General features: G+C 39.8%; 1 protein-coding gene across 2 annotated transcripts; it reads right to left on the reverse strand.

Annotated features, from left to right (window-relative positions):
• Window positions 1–3,883: 3,883 nt before the first annotated feature.
• Window positions 3,884–12,503, reverse strand: id4 (inhibitor of DNA binding 4). 2 transcript variants are annotated; one of them, XM_041989184.1, is made up of 3 exons: window positions 11,772–12,503; window positions 11,170–11,235; window positions 3,884–6,962 (listed from the first exon to the last, which is right to left on the reverse strand). In XM_041989184.1, the coding sequence occupies exons 1-2, from the start codon at window positions 12,147–12,149 to the stop codon at window positions 11,188–11,190; spliced, it is 426 nt and encodes a 141-aa protein (XP_041845118.1). In that variant the 5' UTR covers window positions 12,150–12,503; the 3' UTR covers window positions 3,884–6,962; window positions 11,170–11,187. The 2 variants fall into 2 exon arrangements, with proteins under 2 accessions (XP_041845118.1, XP_041845117.1); XM_041989183.1 differs by lacking the exon at window positions 3,884–6,962 and adding an exon at window positions 9,093–10,523 and having other exon boundaries at window positions 11,772–12,488.
• Window positions 12,504–15,443: the final 2,940 nt, after the last annotated feature.

Consider the following 15,443-nt stretch of genomic DNA (forward strand, 5'->3'; position numbering starts at 1 on the left):
CCTTTTGTGTCAGTTACCAAGAATCCATCAGCCTGTGGGTGCTGAGAGCTGCACAGATAGATACGTACATGAGAGTAAAAAATGTCTGCTAGTCAACAGAAACAGGGAAGCAGCTGCTGTTAGCAGTAGCGTAGGTACGAAGTGGTAGCAGGGTGTGAAAATAACTGGTTAGTTAAAGTAGAGTGGTGGTGACCACCATTTCCCACAGCAGCAGCAGACATCAGCACCAAAGATTCACAATTACAAAGTGATTACAAAGTAAATGTTGGTGTTTTTATTTTGTTGGGAACTGTTTTTATGCAGTAAGGCCTGAAAGCTGATACAGAACTTATAATGGTCATTCTGGGAAGATAGGTTAGTAATAAATTGCATTAATTTTGTGGATGCAGCTTACTGTATGTTCCAGCTAAACTAACTTTTTCAGTTAATTTCATTTTCTTACATGTACGCAAGTAAAGAGTGGGATTGCTACATCCCAAAATGAGTCTTTTTACGCAACATTTGCCTTCTGCATAGCACACACAGACATCCTGTTGCCACAGCACAATAGCTGAAGGGAATGACTTACTATTTAACTTTAACTACATGATCAAAAACAAGCTCTGGAGTATCTGGAGTACTTTCTGTAAATTTATGGAAGATGCAGCAGCTCGAGTTCTCACCAACACCAGAAAGGTGGATCACATCACTTCTGTTTTAAGTGTCTTTGTCCAACAAAAAGCTGGTTTTAAAATTCTGCTGCTGGCTTATAAAAAAGTATAAAGAGTACATCTCAGACCTTCTGGTGCAGGCTTGCTTTCTGCTCCCAGAGTTAGAGCCAAACATGGAGAAGCTGCTTTTAGTTTTTATGCACCTCCCAGTTGGAATAGTCCTCCACAGAACCGCAGGTCAGCCTCTTTCTGTTCTTTTTTAAAATCTTTTTACTGTCGCATTTAACTCGTCTTTTATTTCTGTATTGTTTTTATTTTATTTATTTGCATGTGTTGGTCCTGCTTGGAGAAGTTGCTTATTAGGCTCTTTGTTATGCTTTTATTTTTACTCTTAATTGTCTCTTTGTATGTATGCTTGCACCTGGTTGCTTTGTTTTTAGCACTTTGACTTACTTTTGTCTGAAAAGTGCTATATAAATAAAGTTTGATTTTATTTTGATTTGAAGATTAAAAAATATCGTAATTAACAGCTGGAATAAGGATGAGCTGATAATTGAGAGTGCTGTGTGTGTTATAGATGGATGATCTTTGTGTGAGTGGATGTGGTTTAGATGAACTTTATATCCACAGATTCAAACCTTACAGACCTTTACTGCAGATTCTACTGCTTTTCCTTTCATGTGCCTTGAAGTTTTGCTTTATTTGTTTGTTTTTTGTGTTTGTTTTTCATGATGTGTTTGGTAAAATGGAAAAGACTGAATAAATAAATAAAAATGCTTAAAGTTAAATCTAATGGAGCCAGTAATGAATCAAAAGGTAATGAATGGACCATCTGTAGAGCAGCTGCTTTACATCATTAAAAGAACAAACAAAACAGCATTAAACAAACGTTTTGTTTTTATGTTATCCTGTAAAAACTTTAACAAAACAGAATGATGGACTAACGGTGAAGTCCTGAGTTTATGGAGCCATTATGTGGAGGTGAAATTAACTCAGAGTTGTAGACTTGAGCCAGTTTCAATCTGTATTTGTGGTGAAAACCATGTTATTAGTCATGTTATCAAAGGAGATAGTCATCTGTTTAGCTGATTACACTGATAGGAATAAAGTCAAGATTAGGTTCAGAGGGCCCAGCTTCACCTCTTCACACAGCCTTTGTTAACTCACTGTGAAGCTCTGCAGGCTAACAGGAGGCTAACAGAAGCAACCCTTTCATCCTGTCTTATTAACAATAACGCAAACAAGTGGTGTCAACTTGTTGGGACTCAGTACACATGTAGTAAAAAGTAATATGGATTTTATTATTGATCTTACAGAAAGATTGCAACTTTTTAGTTGTTGGTTGCATCTTTTTCATGCATATCCAGCATAATGCTGTATAATTTCCCTCAGAGAGTCCGTTCCAGTCGAAATGACGTGCAGAACTGCTGAGCAGAAGAGACTAGTCTGGGATTTCTTATTTCTTTTTTTCTTTCGTTTCGTTTGAGAAAAGTAACTCAAAACTAACGCACAATATTTCTAGATACCGTAAAAAGAGTACCCTGAAGTGTTGCTTTGTAATGTGTAACATCACCGCTGGTCATAAGGCCGGGTTGCACACATACACGGTATTCAAAGCAAGACACCTTTGTGTGCCATCAAAAGACAAATGGAGGTGATTTTCATGGCACAGACGCTTCTTTCAATGGCCCTGCATAGTTTTATTGCCACTGGATAACGCAGACAAATATTGAAAATGGTAAACGTGTTCTCAGTGAAATTGTAAGTGATCTATATCAAAATATCTGCAGCTAGATATGCAATTAGTAAGAAACTGATGCATCGCATTGCAGTGAAATGAATTTAGCTCATTTCCAAATATAATATCAATAATGCAGTTATTCAAGGTCTCCATTTGTCATCTCAGACTTCAATGTGATTTCTCTTTTGTTAGATATAGTACCCCCCCCCCAGGCAGTTGCTGAAATAAAATTTCCATTTTGACTTGGTATTCAGAGACCATTTAATCTATCTATCTATCTATCTATCTATCTATCTATCTATCTATCTATCTATCTATCTATCTATCTATCTATCTATCTATCTATCTATCTATCTATCTATCTATCTATCTATCTATCTATCTGTCTATCTGTCTATCTTGCTATCTGTCCGTCCGTCTATCGTATAATGTTTTAAACCTTCCATGAGAAACGGTGATGAGCTGTGAACCCGTCTGTAACAGGAGGAGGAAGCTAACCAGCTTTTACAGAAGCTGGCAAAGAGTGACAACAGTGTTCTCTTTACATCCGAGCTTATGAGAGCTGAGCATTCACTCAGTTTTTCTCAGTCGCATTGGTGCATCTCTTACATCAGAATTAACGTTTGTGCAGCAAATTTTTGAATGCAAAAAACTCAGATCTCGGATATACTTCATGAAAATGCCCAAAACAGTGCTACACACTAGATGTACAGCCATTTGAAAACTACAGCAAAGTTACACGTTACTGTTGATAGTTGATAGTGTAGCTGAATACATGACCACGACATTCTTGTCTGTCTGTCTGGCCACATATTTTTATCCACATCACTTCGGATATCACACCTTGTGATCCAATGAAGAAAACATCTCCTCGAGTGGTGAATCGACCCTCTGCAGGACTCTGTTGTGGTCTCATTGCATCCTGTATCCATGTCTGCTAGAAGAACCATTTGAGTATGTGGATGCTGGTTGTACACCTTCCACCTCCAGGCAGAGAAAACTCCTCTGCTGGATTTAGTGAAAGCTGAGGGTCAGTTGAGAGCAGCTCTTCAATTTAAGAGACAAAACAGGAAAATCTTGTAAAGAAATGTTTCAAATCTGCTTGACAGGTTCTGATAACTAGTTTAACTCTCTTATATCTAATGACTCAAGCAATGAAATGAGGAATATTAATTTTTTGGGAACTAACTACTCTGTAGTTGTAAGTTTAGTTAATTTAGACTGATATGACTAAAGCAAAAGTCATCATAAACTAGCAGAGAATTGTATGGAAGCAAATGCTACATGTCCATCTGCAATGTAGTCAAGAAACACTACTCTGATGTCCACAAAATGATGAATTACTGTGGAGTTTGAATTAATATTTATGAGAATGTTAAACAAAGTGACTGAGGAAAAACTGTAAAAAAAAAAACCCAACCAACCAACCAACCAACCAACCAAACAAACAAACAAACAAACAAACAAACAAAAAACAAACAAACAAAAAAAAAACATCCACTCATTTATTGTTTATACCTCTTTATTCCAGAGCAGGGTCAGGGGTTGGCTGGACCCTATCTGAGCTGCTATTAGGCAAGAGGCAGGGTACATCCAGAAAAGGCTCCCAGTCCCTCACAGGAAAAAAACAAACAAACAAACATACAAAAACGCTCATCTTCCTAGGGCGAATTCAGAATCACAAATTGAGCTATTTTTGGACTGCAGGAGGAAATCAGAGAACATAAGGACATGCAAACGCCACGCAGGAAAGCCGCAGCTGAGGTTTGAACCATATATCAAAGTAATAAAAGCAATATGGTTTTCTGGTTTTGGTGTATTTATAAAGGAGAAAATGGTCATTTTTGTTGTCAATGTTGAATTAACAATTGTTCAGTTAAATAGTGAGTCAAGACAGTTCACACCAGATGTGCAAATAATGTGCAATTGGTCCAGCTGCAAAGTTGGCAGGCTGGTTTTCCATTATGCTGATGTGGCGTTTCATTGTGTTGGGATAAAGCAGGAAATTTTATTTCACTTTTCTTTCTTGATTTTTTTTTTAAAATCTTGACTCTGTAATTCTCAACAGTTTTAATGATGGAGGGAACACATCCACCAGTCCTGTGACCTCTGGTACTGAGTATTCAACCCTTCTCTACTTCCTGCTCTTGCTGGTTGGTTGGTTTTCATTTGCTTGATATGTGGATTGTAATCTTGGATGTCATAGTCAAATTTGCATGCCCCATTTCTTTTGTCAAGTTTAATATTTTCATATAATTTCTTGTTTATTTTTATAATAAACTTTTCATTGTGATCAGTGAAAGATAATACTGTATTTGCACAAGAGTAAAAGGCTACTATTTATTCATTATTATAGAGAATATTAGTCTTACTGTAAGCATGAAACACCAGAGTTTATATATATATATATATATATATATATATATATATATATATATATAATCAGCTCCAAATAAAGTGGGAAAGTGCACTTTTCTCCTTTTGTCTTTCTGATTTTTGAGTCAATTTGAGTAAAGATGTCATCATTGTTACATCCAAATTAATACAGTTGGCTTCATTTGAATGATATAAGCAATAAATATTTATATAATATATATCTTAATATACAGGTCCTTAATACACAGATTACACTGGTAAATGTGACTTGTTGCCTGCCTATTTTTAAGCAGAGAAATGTAAACTAGGCCTGGTTAATTAAGCTCATTAGGTGAACAGAAACCTGTTTGATTGGAGGCAGTTGGAGCCCTTCCGCTCTGATGCAGCAGCGGTATTTACCCGCCATATTGGCTGTCTGATGGCTGCACCTCAGGGTCATGTTCTGTGACATGGTTGTTGTCCTGGTGCCACCCTTGCATGCACACAGCCATGCACACAAAACACACACACACACACACACACACACACACACAGATCCTTTAAGGGGCTTGGCAGACCCCTGGTCCCCCCTCTCTAATCACTGTGTTCTCCAGGGGGCAAGCAGCCGTTCTCGCCTCTCTTTGGAAAAGCTTGGCATTTGTCTGAGATCTCATTTCTGTAATTCATCGCCTGTCTCCCGGGAGCCAGAGTTGGCACTGGTGATGCCAAGTCCTCCCTCCTCCTTCCATCCCTCCAACTCTCTTTAACCCTGTTCCTCCTTTCTCCCCGCATCTGTCCTTCTCCCTTCTCTTTCACCCCTGCCGTTGTTTGCTGTTGCCCTGGAAGAGGCTCTGAGTGAAGCTAAACTGGTGGGTGTAACCACATTAAGTCTCCTGTAAGTGTGTTTGATAGATGCTTCAGGCTTTGATCACATAAACAAGTTGAGTGTGTGTACACACATCCTTCTTTGAGTGTCCCGGAGTATAAAGCATCTATCGAGGCTGCTCAGTTAAAATGAATGACCCACAGAGGGATGACTGTTTCCTCATATTTTCATTTCATCTATAAAAGAATCAAGTGTCATTAACACAGAGCCCAGATGAAGAAATGATTTGTGCATTAATTATCAGATGCAAATGGTGGCAAATCATGCATCAATAAAAATGTACATCTGTTAGTCAAAATTTGAAGTAGAGGATTGATAACCTCTCATTTTTAAAAGCTCATCTCAAAAGCAGTGCAAGGAATCACATCAGACGCTCACTTTCTGCGTGGAAAAATGTGAGCGTAAATATTTCATATGTTCTATGAAGTCTGGCAGTGGCACAAAGCTTCCCGCTTCCCTCTAAGTCTGAGAGGTACAGGTGAATAGCTGCATCTCACATTTTGTTTATGAGTAAACGGCTGTTGGTGGCAGGCATTTTAAGCTAATAGCTGCTTTAAATAGCTGCAATTAGTGAGAAGCATGAGATGTTTAATCACTCTAGACCAATTAGTCTGTAATCAAGTAGTGTCCAAGAGCGAGCACGTTTTTGTCCTCCACTGTTCCTCTGCAAGCACCCGCCATATATTTCACTGTGAGCCAGGAAGAGCAGTGATTAACACGCAGGGATATAGGCCCCCGTGGAACACTGTAATGTGGAGTTAAATCAGGGAGAGAAGGAGGCGAGGCACCACAGCTAAACCTGTTATTGCAGTTTAACATATGCAGAAGGTTAATTCAAGGCAGAGACGACGGCAAGCATCCCTGTTTAATGTGTTTGTGTCATGGTGCAGTGTACAAATTTGTGAAAATTAGGAGCTGGGCGTTTCTTCTGTGAGGAAAAGAGCATTTGATTAGTTTTTACCTTTTATCCTTGCTTACAATCAAGATAAAACTCACCCAGAAGAGGAGGATAGCAGAGTGGTGGATAATGAACAAGTAAAATAGAAAGTGTTAATTTTATATTGTCATCTTTTGCAAGAAATTCACGGTGGAAAAAACTCACTGATGCACAAACACTAAATGAGAGTGCACACATTCACACCTGTGCAAACAATTGGCTCCACTCGCAGCCCAGCCAGGCTCTTGTTTTGATAATAATGATACTGTGTTCATAATGACATTTCCGAATGACTGGTCATGGGGCCGGCGTGTCTACTCCCTCGATCACGAGTGGAAAACAGGCTGACCAATGTGGCTCCTTATCAAACAGGATGTGATGCTTTCCCACGATCTGGAGCAGAGAGCACACACACAAAGAGAGGAAGGCCTCAGGTATAGGAACTCTTAATCATTTAAGCAGTCTGTTGGAAAGTAACACCAGTATCAAGGAGCCTGTGAAGGCTTCAGGTGAGGCTGCTCTGCTGCTGTACTTCTCACTCTCCAACAGGGATTATTCGGAAAATCCTGCAGTGTTAATGCTGGAGAGATGCAGTGGCTACCAGCAAGAAAGAGGGAATTGTAAATCAACATATGGCTGCAGCCAGATAAATAATGTATCTGAGGATGGCAGTGGGTTGTGGACTAACATGATAATCATGTAGCTGTAACAGAAAACTACCACTGTAACCCTGCAGCTGTAAGGGGAAACATGCTTTTCAAGAACATCATGTGATGAGATCGAGAACTAGTATGAACATATTCTGCTTGTGTAATTAAAGCCTGAATGTTTCTGTCAGGTGATGCCGCGTTTCTTCCATCCTACAGATGCAGGTAAAAGATAAAACTTAGATTTCTTACTAATGTAAAAGTGCAGCAGATTTGAGTTTTTGACTGAATCGAGGTCAGTATGGGAAAAAAGACGATGATGACAGTAAAATGCAGGGTCAGCGGGGGTGATTGTGTCATCTGAGCTTTTTAATCTCTGCTATATCCCTGAATTTATCTATAAAAAGAAGGATTTCTTGTAAAAAAAAATGCATTGGTGGAGCTCTCACTAACTGTGCAGTGTGTGCTGCAGAGTTTAAACCATCAGGCCTCTGTGAGAACCAAAGTATCTTTAATCATATCAGGAAGGTCTAACTGTCAAACTGGCCACCTGTGCTTTAACACATATTTCCTTTTTTTCCTTTTATCACTCACACAGACAGGCTCACACTCACATTTCACATCACAAGGACGGTGCTTGTCAAGGGCACGAAGGCCAGGTTTTTCTAACTGTGGACTATAAACATACACAGGTGGCCTGCATGGCCCGCTTATCCTCAGACGGCCACAGTGGAGAAGAAGGATAGCCTGAAAGGTGTCTGCAGCACCCACTGACGCCTCAAGTCTCTGAGCTTGTCAGTGTCAAACGGCCACTTTTAACCCGCATTGGGCATGTTGACGTGGAGACAGCCAAACAAGGAGCAGTGTGTCTGCGAGGAAAAGGCTGCAGCTCAGTGGAGACAGCTAACTTGTGGGAGAGATGCATGTGAAAGAAAAACACTTTCACCTTTGCAGACGCTTGAAAAGCCTAAAAACTCCTCAACCTTGTAATCTGAACAATTTAGAATTCCTTGCAAACGTCCAGCTGTTTGTATCAACACAACTGAGGCCTTGAGTTTCTTTACATTCACAGTGAATATGGTTTAAATTCCCCTTTTGTGCCACATAATTAAAAACTCTTAAAGCATTTCTTTGCTGTTGATTTGCTTGTTAAAACAATAACTCTCTTTTTTTTCTTTGCTGATTATGTTGATGTTGCTTTCATTTGCTTCACTGGAGAAATTTCTTCCATCAAGGCTGCACGCAAGGCTGGAGTTTTATTCAGTCTGCAAATTAAGTTAAATCAGAAAGTAAAACTAGCTTGTGCTTGAGATGAATTTTGTTTCTGCTTTGCTCAGCCTTATGCAGTAGCTTGTGTCACCTATGAGCCTGAGCGGTTCATGAAGTTTGCTCCAATTTGTTGTTTCTGTCGAGTAAAAATTATTCATTTGCAGTTTTCTTTATCAGTTTTACAAGGAAATATATATTTTTATACTTGAACAAAGAAACATTATTTAAGGTTGCAGAATAATAACTGTACTGTTTCTGGCAAAACAAATGATTTATACATGTCTATCCAAGTAAGAGCCCAGAATCTTGGCTTCCACTTGTGTTTTCAGCCATCCATGCTCATGTTTGTGATGGAATTAAGGTAAAGCTTGGAAAACAAAAAAAGCTTGATCTCTGGATCCTGTAAAGCAGGTTTGAGGACGTTACAGTTAAAAACCTCTTTGACACGTTACAGTAATAACTTGGTCCTCCCTTTATTTTTCTTAAAGCTATGTGAATGCCTAGCAACTGTGTGAAACTGCGCCTCCCTCTTCATCTTCATCACTTGACAGCCGTGAAAGCAATAAAACCAAAGATGCCCCCTGAGACAAAACTTGAGACGACACAATTCTTCCTGGAAACTTTAATTGTTTTGACAACTCCTCACAAGCCAGTGAAGGTCAAGTCCAACAGTGCAGCTGACAGTAACGTACAGGTGCCCTCTCACACTGGCAGGAGGGCGGTGAGGTAAATTCGGTGTTAAATGTCATGGAAAATAAAGGCTTTTCCTTTTTCCTTTTACATTAAAAACGGCTGCTTCATATCAACATAGAGACATCGCCTGTCCAAAAAAAAAAGTCTGTTAATGTTCACATATTTCTCCAATTCATTACCGAAGTTTAATCATTTCCTGGTGTCAATTATTAACTTCTCAAGGAGAAGTTCAGATTGCAGAAATACAACAGATACACTGTGTTGCAGTGACTTTGTTTTTTAGATATTACATAGTGAACACTGTAAAAACTGCTCTTAGATTACACTTTTCATATATGTGCAACGTAACAGAATCAAACTAAGCCGCCTTCTTCTTTTTTTCTTACATCGACCCATGAGTCAGAGCAGGTCAAAGTTGTCATAGTTAATGAGTACAAAACAATTCAAGAGAAAGCCGAGGAAGGCAAATAATCAAGGAACTGGTGAACTCCACCACATATCTACATAGAGAGGGCTGCTTCAGTGCACATTCAATATCTCTGCAATGAGCCTGACATGCTACATTTTTAAACTATTTCAAAAAACACTGCAAAGAGTTAACTGATATCATCATGTGAGGACATTATTGGCAGAGCATTAACCACGTTCATTCACTAAAGTGGGAACACAATATTTACATAACAACAAAAAGAAAAAGTTTTAATAAAAATATTTCATAATTACAATAGTCTATTTTAAGCATATAAGTATTCATTTCACATACCTTTATAGAACATTTGTCTCTATATTTACAGTCTTAATTGTTTCGAATCAGAATTGTTCTTCTTTACAATATCAAACATTTTTAAGATACCAGGGCTAAAATCCCTGTTCAACACAAATCATCTATTTTAAACAATAGATGTCCAAAAACATACACAATAATTTTCGCTGATTAGTAAAGCTTTAAACTGGAGTTGCTTTTACTTATTCTTAAAGCACAATTCACAATCTGTTTTCAGAGATGTTGTCAGATGAGTTTCCACAAAAATAATAATAATAATAATAATAATAAAAACCCTCTCAGCGTGGGGATTCAGTATTTTCACTCTTTTAAGAAAAGAAATGTTGAGGAAAAGTAAAATGAGAGGAACTCAAACAGGAAGAGAATGAAGATGTCGACACACTGAGTCCTTGTTCACTGGAACAGAAAAAAAGCTGATATGAATAGTGATTTTATTTGGGTTTAATTCCTCCCAGCGGTTTTTTTATTTTTTGCAATCCCCTTGTGATTGTGCCTCCAGTTGGGTGTGAGTCCCTGGCGAAGCTTTGCTGGCTTTGGAGCGGCTCTGTGCAGCCTGCACACCTGTGGAGGGGATGAATAGAGGCGGGAGGAAGGGGGGTGAGCTTGCAGAACTCCAGACTGACTGGCGCCACCGACAAAACAGAGGCCATGCTTGATCAACAACCCAAAACAAACCAGGTCAAACAACAACCACAGAGCTCCTCAGGCTGTTGGGAAAGGCTGGCGAGATTCTCAGAGAGACTGGGAGAGACACCACGTGCACATGCTTTTAGTCCTATCCAGGTGTGTTTGGATTCAGTTCTATAAAACTGGTTCTAAAGCCAGCTTGAAGACGAGTGTATATGACACAGAGGGGAAGAAAGAGGGAGGAAGGGGTGTGTGTATGAGAATGAAAGAGAGGGCAAGCTGAGGTTTTAACCTTCTGCTCCTCTCAGATTGCTACACCAGTGACAGTTATTGCGCAAAGCACAGCTGCCTCTGAGGTCGGTGCCAATTGCATGTTCCTCCATTATTATTTTACCTGACATTTACTGGCCTTGCTGGAGCTCTCTATGGATTGTCAGTCTACACCACATGCAGCTAAAGTAATCAAGTTAATGGGGGATTCTTCTGTGACCACCACTTATGGTGATTTCTACTGGCCACTTGTGTCAGATATAAAAGAAGAAACATTCAATGGAATAAATATTATTTAAAGTCAACTTACCAATGCAGTTTTTACATCTCAACGACATAAAATTGAGTCTTCTGGTTTCTTTACTAGTGATGTCCTCTGAAAAAAGAAAAAAGACAAGAGAGAAGCATGTAAAATATTGTAGTTATAGAAATAAATGCAAGGCCAAAATCATGTAAAACAAATAATATTCAGCAAAGCAGAGTGTAATCCAGCCATATCTCCTTTAATAAATTCTCTTTTAGCCTACTGAATAACAAATTGCCCTTGTTGTGCGCAGTGGAGTGGACTGCGGACTGAGGTACTTCACCAATCCCGGGATAAGGTGGGCCTCTGACACACTGCCATTATCATGCAAATCATAAAAGCCCGCAATCAAGTGTGCAATCTTTCCCACGTCAAATGTGTTTTTTTACGCGATTATTTTAAGGCTATTTGATAAAAGGTGCGTGGCGTTTTTCCTTTTTAATATTATTTTCTCTCTTCCTTCTACAGCATTGAAAGGACAATGACACATAACAGGCATGACGCGCTTTGTCTGAATCTGAGGGGCGGCCAGAAATCTGGCGCTGGGAGGTAAACCGGGGGTCCACCGGTGAGTCCAGCTGCAAACGGGAAATTAATGAAGCTTTTACCTGATGGTGGTCAACGTTGAGCACGGTCAGCGGCGTCCTGTTGGGGTTGGATGAAGGAGGAGGGCAGGTCCCGGTCCGTTGTGGCTGTTGTTTATGAAGAGAAGGGTGCGTCTCCAGGGCCAGCTGCAGGTCCAGGATGTAGTCTATGACATGCTGGAGGATCTCCACTTTGCTGACTTTCTTATCCTGCGGAATGGTAGGCACGAGGCGCTTCAGACGGCTGTAGCAGTCGTTCATGTCGTACTGCAGGCAGAACAGGTCCTCCTCTTCCATCCTGTACCGGGCGATGTTGAGGCTCTGTTTCGACAGATAGTGCAGGGAGAGCGGGCTGCTGCTGGAGGAGGAGTCCTGGGGGCCGACTGGAGTAATAGCCTTCATCTTAGATAACCAACAGCTCTGTCAGAGCCAACGAAACAGAAAAATAAATAAATAAGCAATGCTACTGGTAGCAGGAGGTATTTTAAGATTAAACGACGCTAAAAACAACAGGAAAAAGCGAATACTGCCACGAATTAGCGAAGGGATAAATACGACCAAAAGACGAAATTCTAGTCTGTCAACACATCCCGTGAAGCCTCACAGTTCCTCTTACTTCAGCAGGCTCAGTGTGAGAGCAATGAATAGATTTCGTACATTTATAGAGGAGAGGGGAGGCGCCAAGCCAGCCGGATGACAGATCAGGGAGAGAAGCTGGTCAATCACCGGCAGCCCGCTGCCCACTGACCCGACAACGGAGCCGAGAAAAAGGCGTGTCTCATTCTGTGTGCTCTGCGGTGGGCTGCCTATAGGTAGAGGAAGGTGCGTGTGTGTGTGTGTGTGAGAGCGAGAGAGCGAGAGAGAGAAACATACATATAGAGAGGGAGAGAAAGAGAGTAAGAACAGTCAAATGCGCATTACACCATTGCTGAAAAGGAAATAAAAGTCCAAAGTTTCAACATTCCCGGCTCAGAATATATGCTAAGAAATTTGAAAGGTTCTTACACGCGACTGATCCAGACACAGGTGACATGTTCGCACGTATAGGCTGATAAGCTTCGGACATGTGCCACTGGCCAATTTACTGATGCGTAATTACGCGATGACCCGCTCGTATTGATTTCTTCGATGATGGATCATCCTGAGCTTTGTCCTGTGCATCCGAGCCACCTGCAGATGCTGACTATTGGAAAATGAAAATCCAGACATACAATTCTGATTATTTTAAACTCTTTCGTTAATTAAAACAGTCAAAAGTGGATTCCCAAAAAGATTTATTCCGTTTGGAGAGTCGGTTAATAATAAAACATGTGATAGCCTAGTGATTTTCTTTTATTAATGTTGTCAGTTAAACGTTAAGATTCAGACTAATTTATACAAAAGAAAAGGTAAGGTGAGAAAAGATAAGAAAGATGATTAACGTTGCAGGTGTTAAATTGACAGAAAGAAAGAAAGAAAGAAAGAAAGAAAGAAAGAAAGAAAGAAAGAAAGAAAGAAATGTTTTGAAGCCTTCTCTATCCAGCTGCATCTTCAAGTCAGACCAATCTGCCTGCACCTCCTTGCCATTCCTTCCCCCAGCTGTGTGTTATTGTGCCCGCTACATTCCTCCGCTCTCCAGGCTGCGTCGCCGCTCCACTCCCTCCCTCCCAACCGCTTACTGAGCCGTCAGGCCGGGCAGACTGCCTGGCGCCACACGTCGAGCCATCCATTCACACCCATCGTTCTTTCTTTCTTTCTTTCTTTCTTTCTTTCTTTCTTTCTTTCTTTCTTTCTTTCTGTCTTTCTTTCTTTCTTTCTTTCTTTCTTTCTTTCTTTCTGTCTTTCTGTCTTTCTTTCTTTCTTTCTTTCTTTCTTTCTTTCTGCTGGTTGCCAGGACAACACTGACGCTACCACTCACTTTCAGCTCACCGTTCGTCCTGCAGACTCTATGTCGGTCTAGCAGGAATGACACCCACCTTAACACCTCTGTATATTTAACGTCCCAAACTTTATGTCAACCACCGCATTCTTCTTTGTCATGAAAGTTTTAATGTCCGCAAATGGGTAGCCTATTTTCCTCCTCTCCCCTCTCTTTCCACCCCGCGCCTCTGTTTTCTGTTGCCAAGGGAAGAGAGTGTTCTGTTCAGTCATGTCTGCAACAATGTTTAGTTCAGGGAAAACTTCAACAATATAATTATATGAATTTCTGATGACAACCTTTACAACATTGGCAGGGTACATGAAGTCTGAGTAGAAAACCCTGCACGGTTTGGTGTAGTGATGGTGCTTTAATACTAATATTTAATAGCCTATATAATAAAAGACAACGATGACAACCAAAATGCACAAGCAAAAACAGGATGCTAATTTTTGAGTTAACCAAAATAATAGCTAAACATTCAACTTGTATTTTAGACCCCATCCCAACCAGACTATAAGGAAGTATTTTCCTAAGTTAATATATCAGTGAACAAACATATCTCTATTGACAGGATATATACCTCAATCTTTTAAGACTGCTGTAATCAAACCTTTACTTAAAAAAACTACTCTCAATCCAGGAGTGTTAGCAAATTACAGACCTGTATCCAACCTCCTTTATGTCTAAAATTCTTGAGAATATAGTTTTAACTCAATTATGTGCCTATTTGAGCAGAAATCATCAGTTTGAAGAATTTCAGTCAGGATTTATAGCTCATCATAGCCCAGAGACAGCACTTGTGAAAGTTACCAATGATCTTCTCATTGCCTCAGATAAAGGACCCCGGTCTGTGGTTTTCTTGTAAGATCTTAGTGCTTCAACACCACTGATCACAACATTCTGTTACATAGGCTTGAAAATGTTATTGAGAATAAAGGAACTTGTTTATTAATATAAACGAGTCATCCTCACACACCAGAGTAAGTCGTGGAGTTCTTCAGAGTCCTGTACTTGGACAAATACTTTTCACAATATATACATGCTTCTCTTAGGCAATATCCTTAGACAGCATGGTATAAACTTTCATTGCTATGCAGATGATACTCAGATTTATTCATCTATGAAGCCTGATGAAACCAATCAGTTTGTTAGATTACAAAGCTGTCTTAAAGTCATAAAGACTTAAATTCATACAAGACTGAGGTTGTTGTCTTTGGACCTGAAAAACTAAGGACAAAATTGTCTAACTATGTACTTAATCTGGATTGCATTAATTTGGCTTCCAGTGTCACAATGAGGAACCTTGGAGTTATTTTTTTTTATAATTGTCCTTTAGCTCACATTTAAAACAGGTTTCTAGAACCACCTTCTTACACCTACGTAATATTGCAAGAGTGATGCAGAAAAACTAGTCCATGCTGTAGTTATGTCAAGATTGGATTACTGTAATTTCTGATTAATAAACTGTCCCAAATATGTCCTGAAAAGTCGCCAGCTGATCCAAAATGCAGCAGCGAGGGTTCTGATGAGAAATAGTATTCGAGGTCAGGTTTCTCCAGTTTTAGCCTCTCTTTACCGGCTCCCTGTTAAATCTAGGATAGAATTTATAATTCTTCTCCTCACATATAAAGCTCTCCATGACCAGGCTCCATTGTATATCAAAGATCTCATAGATCATTATATTCCCAACAGAGCACTTTGCTCTCAGACTGCAGGATTACTTGTGGTTTCCAGAGCCTCTAAAAGTACAATGGGAGGCAGAGCCTTCAACTATCAGGCCCGTCTTTTATGGAACC

Source organism: Melanotaenia boesemani, chromosome 6, assembly GCF_017639745.1.
Source record: "Melanotaenia boesemani isolate fMelBoe1 chromosome 6, fMelBoe1.pri, whole genome shotgun sequence".
In the NCBI taxonomy this organism is placed as follows: domain Eukaryota; kingdom Metazoa; phylum Chordata; class Actinopteri; order Atheriniformes; family Melanotaeniidae; genus Melanotaenia; species Melanotaenia boesemani.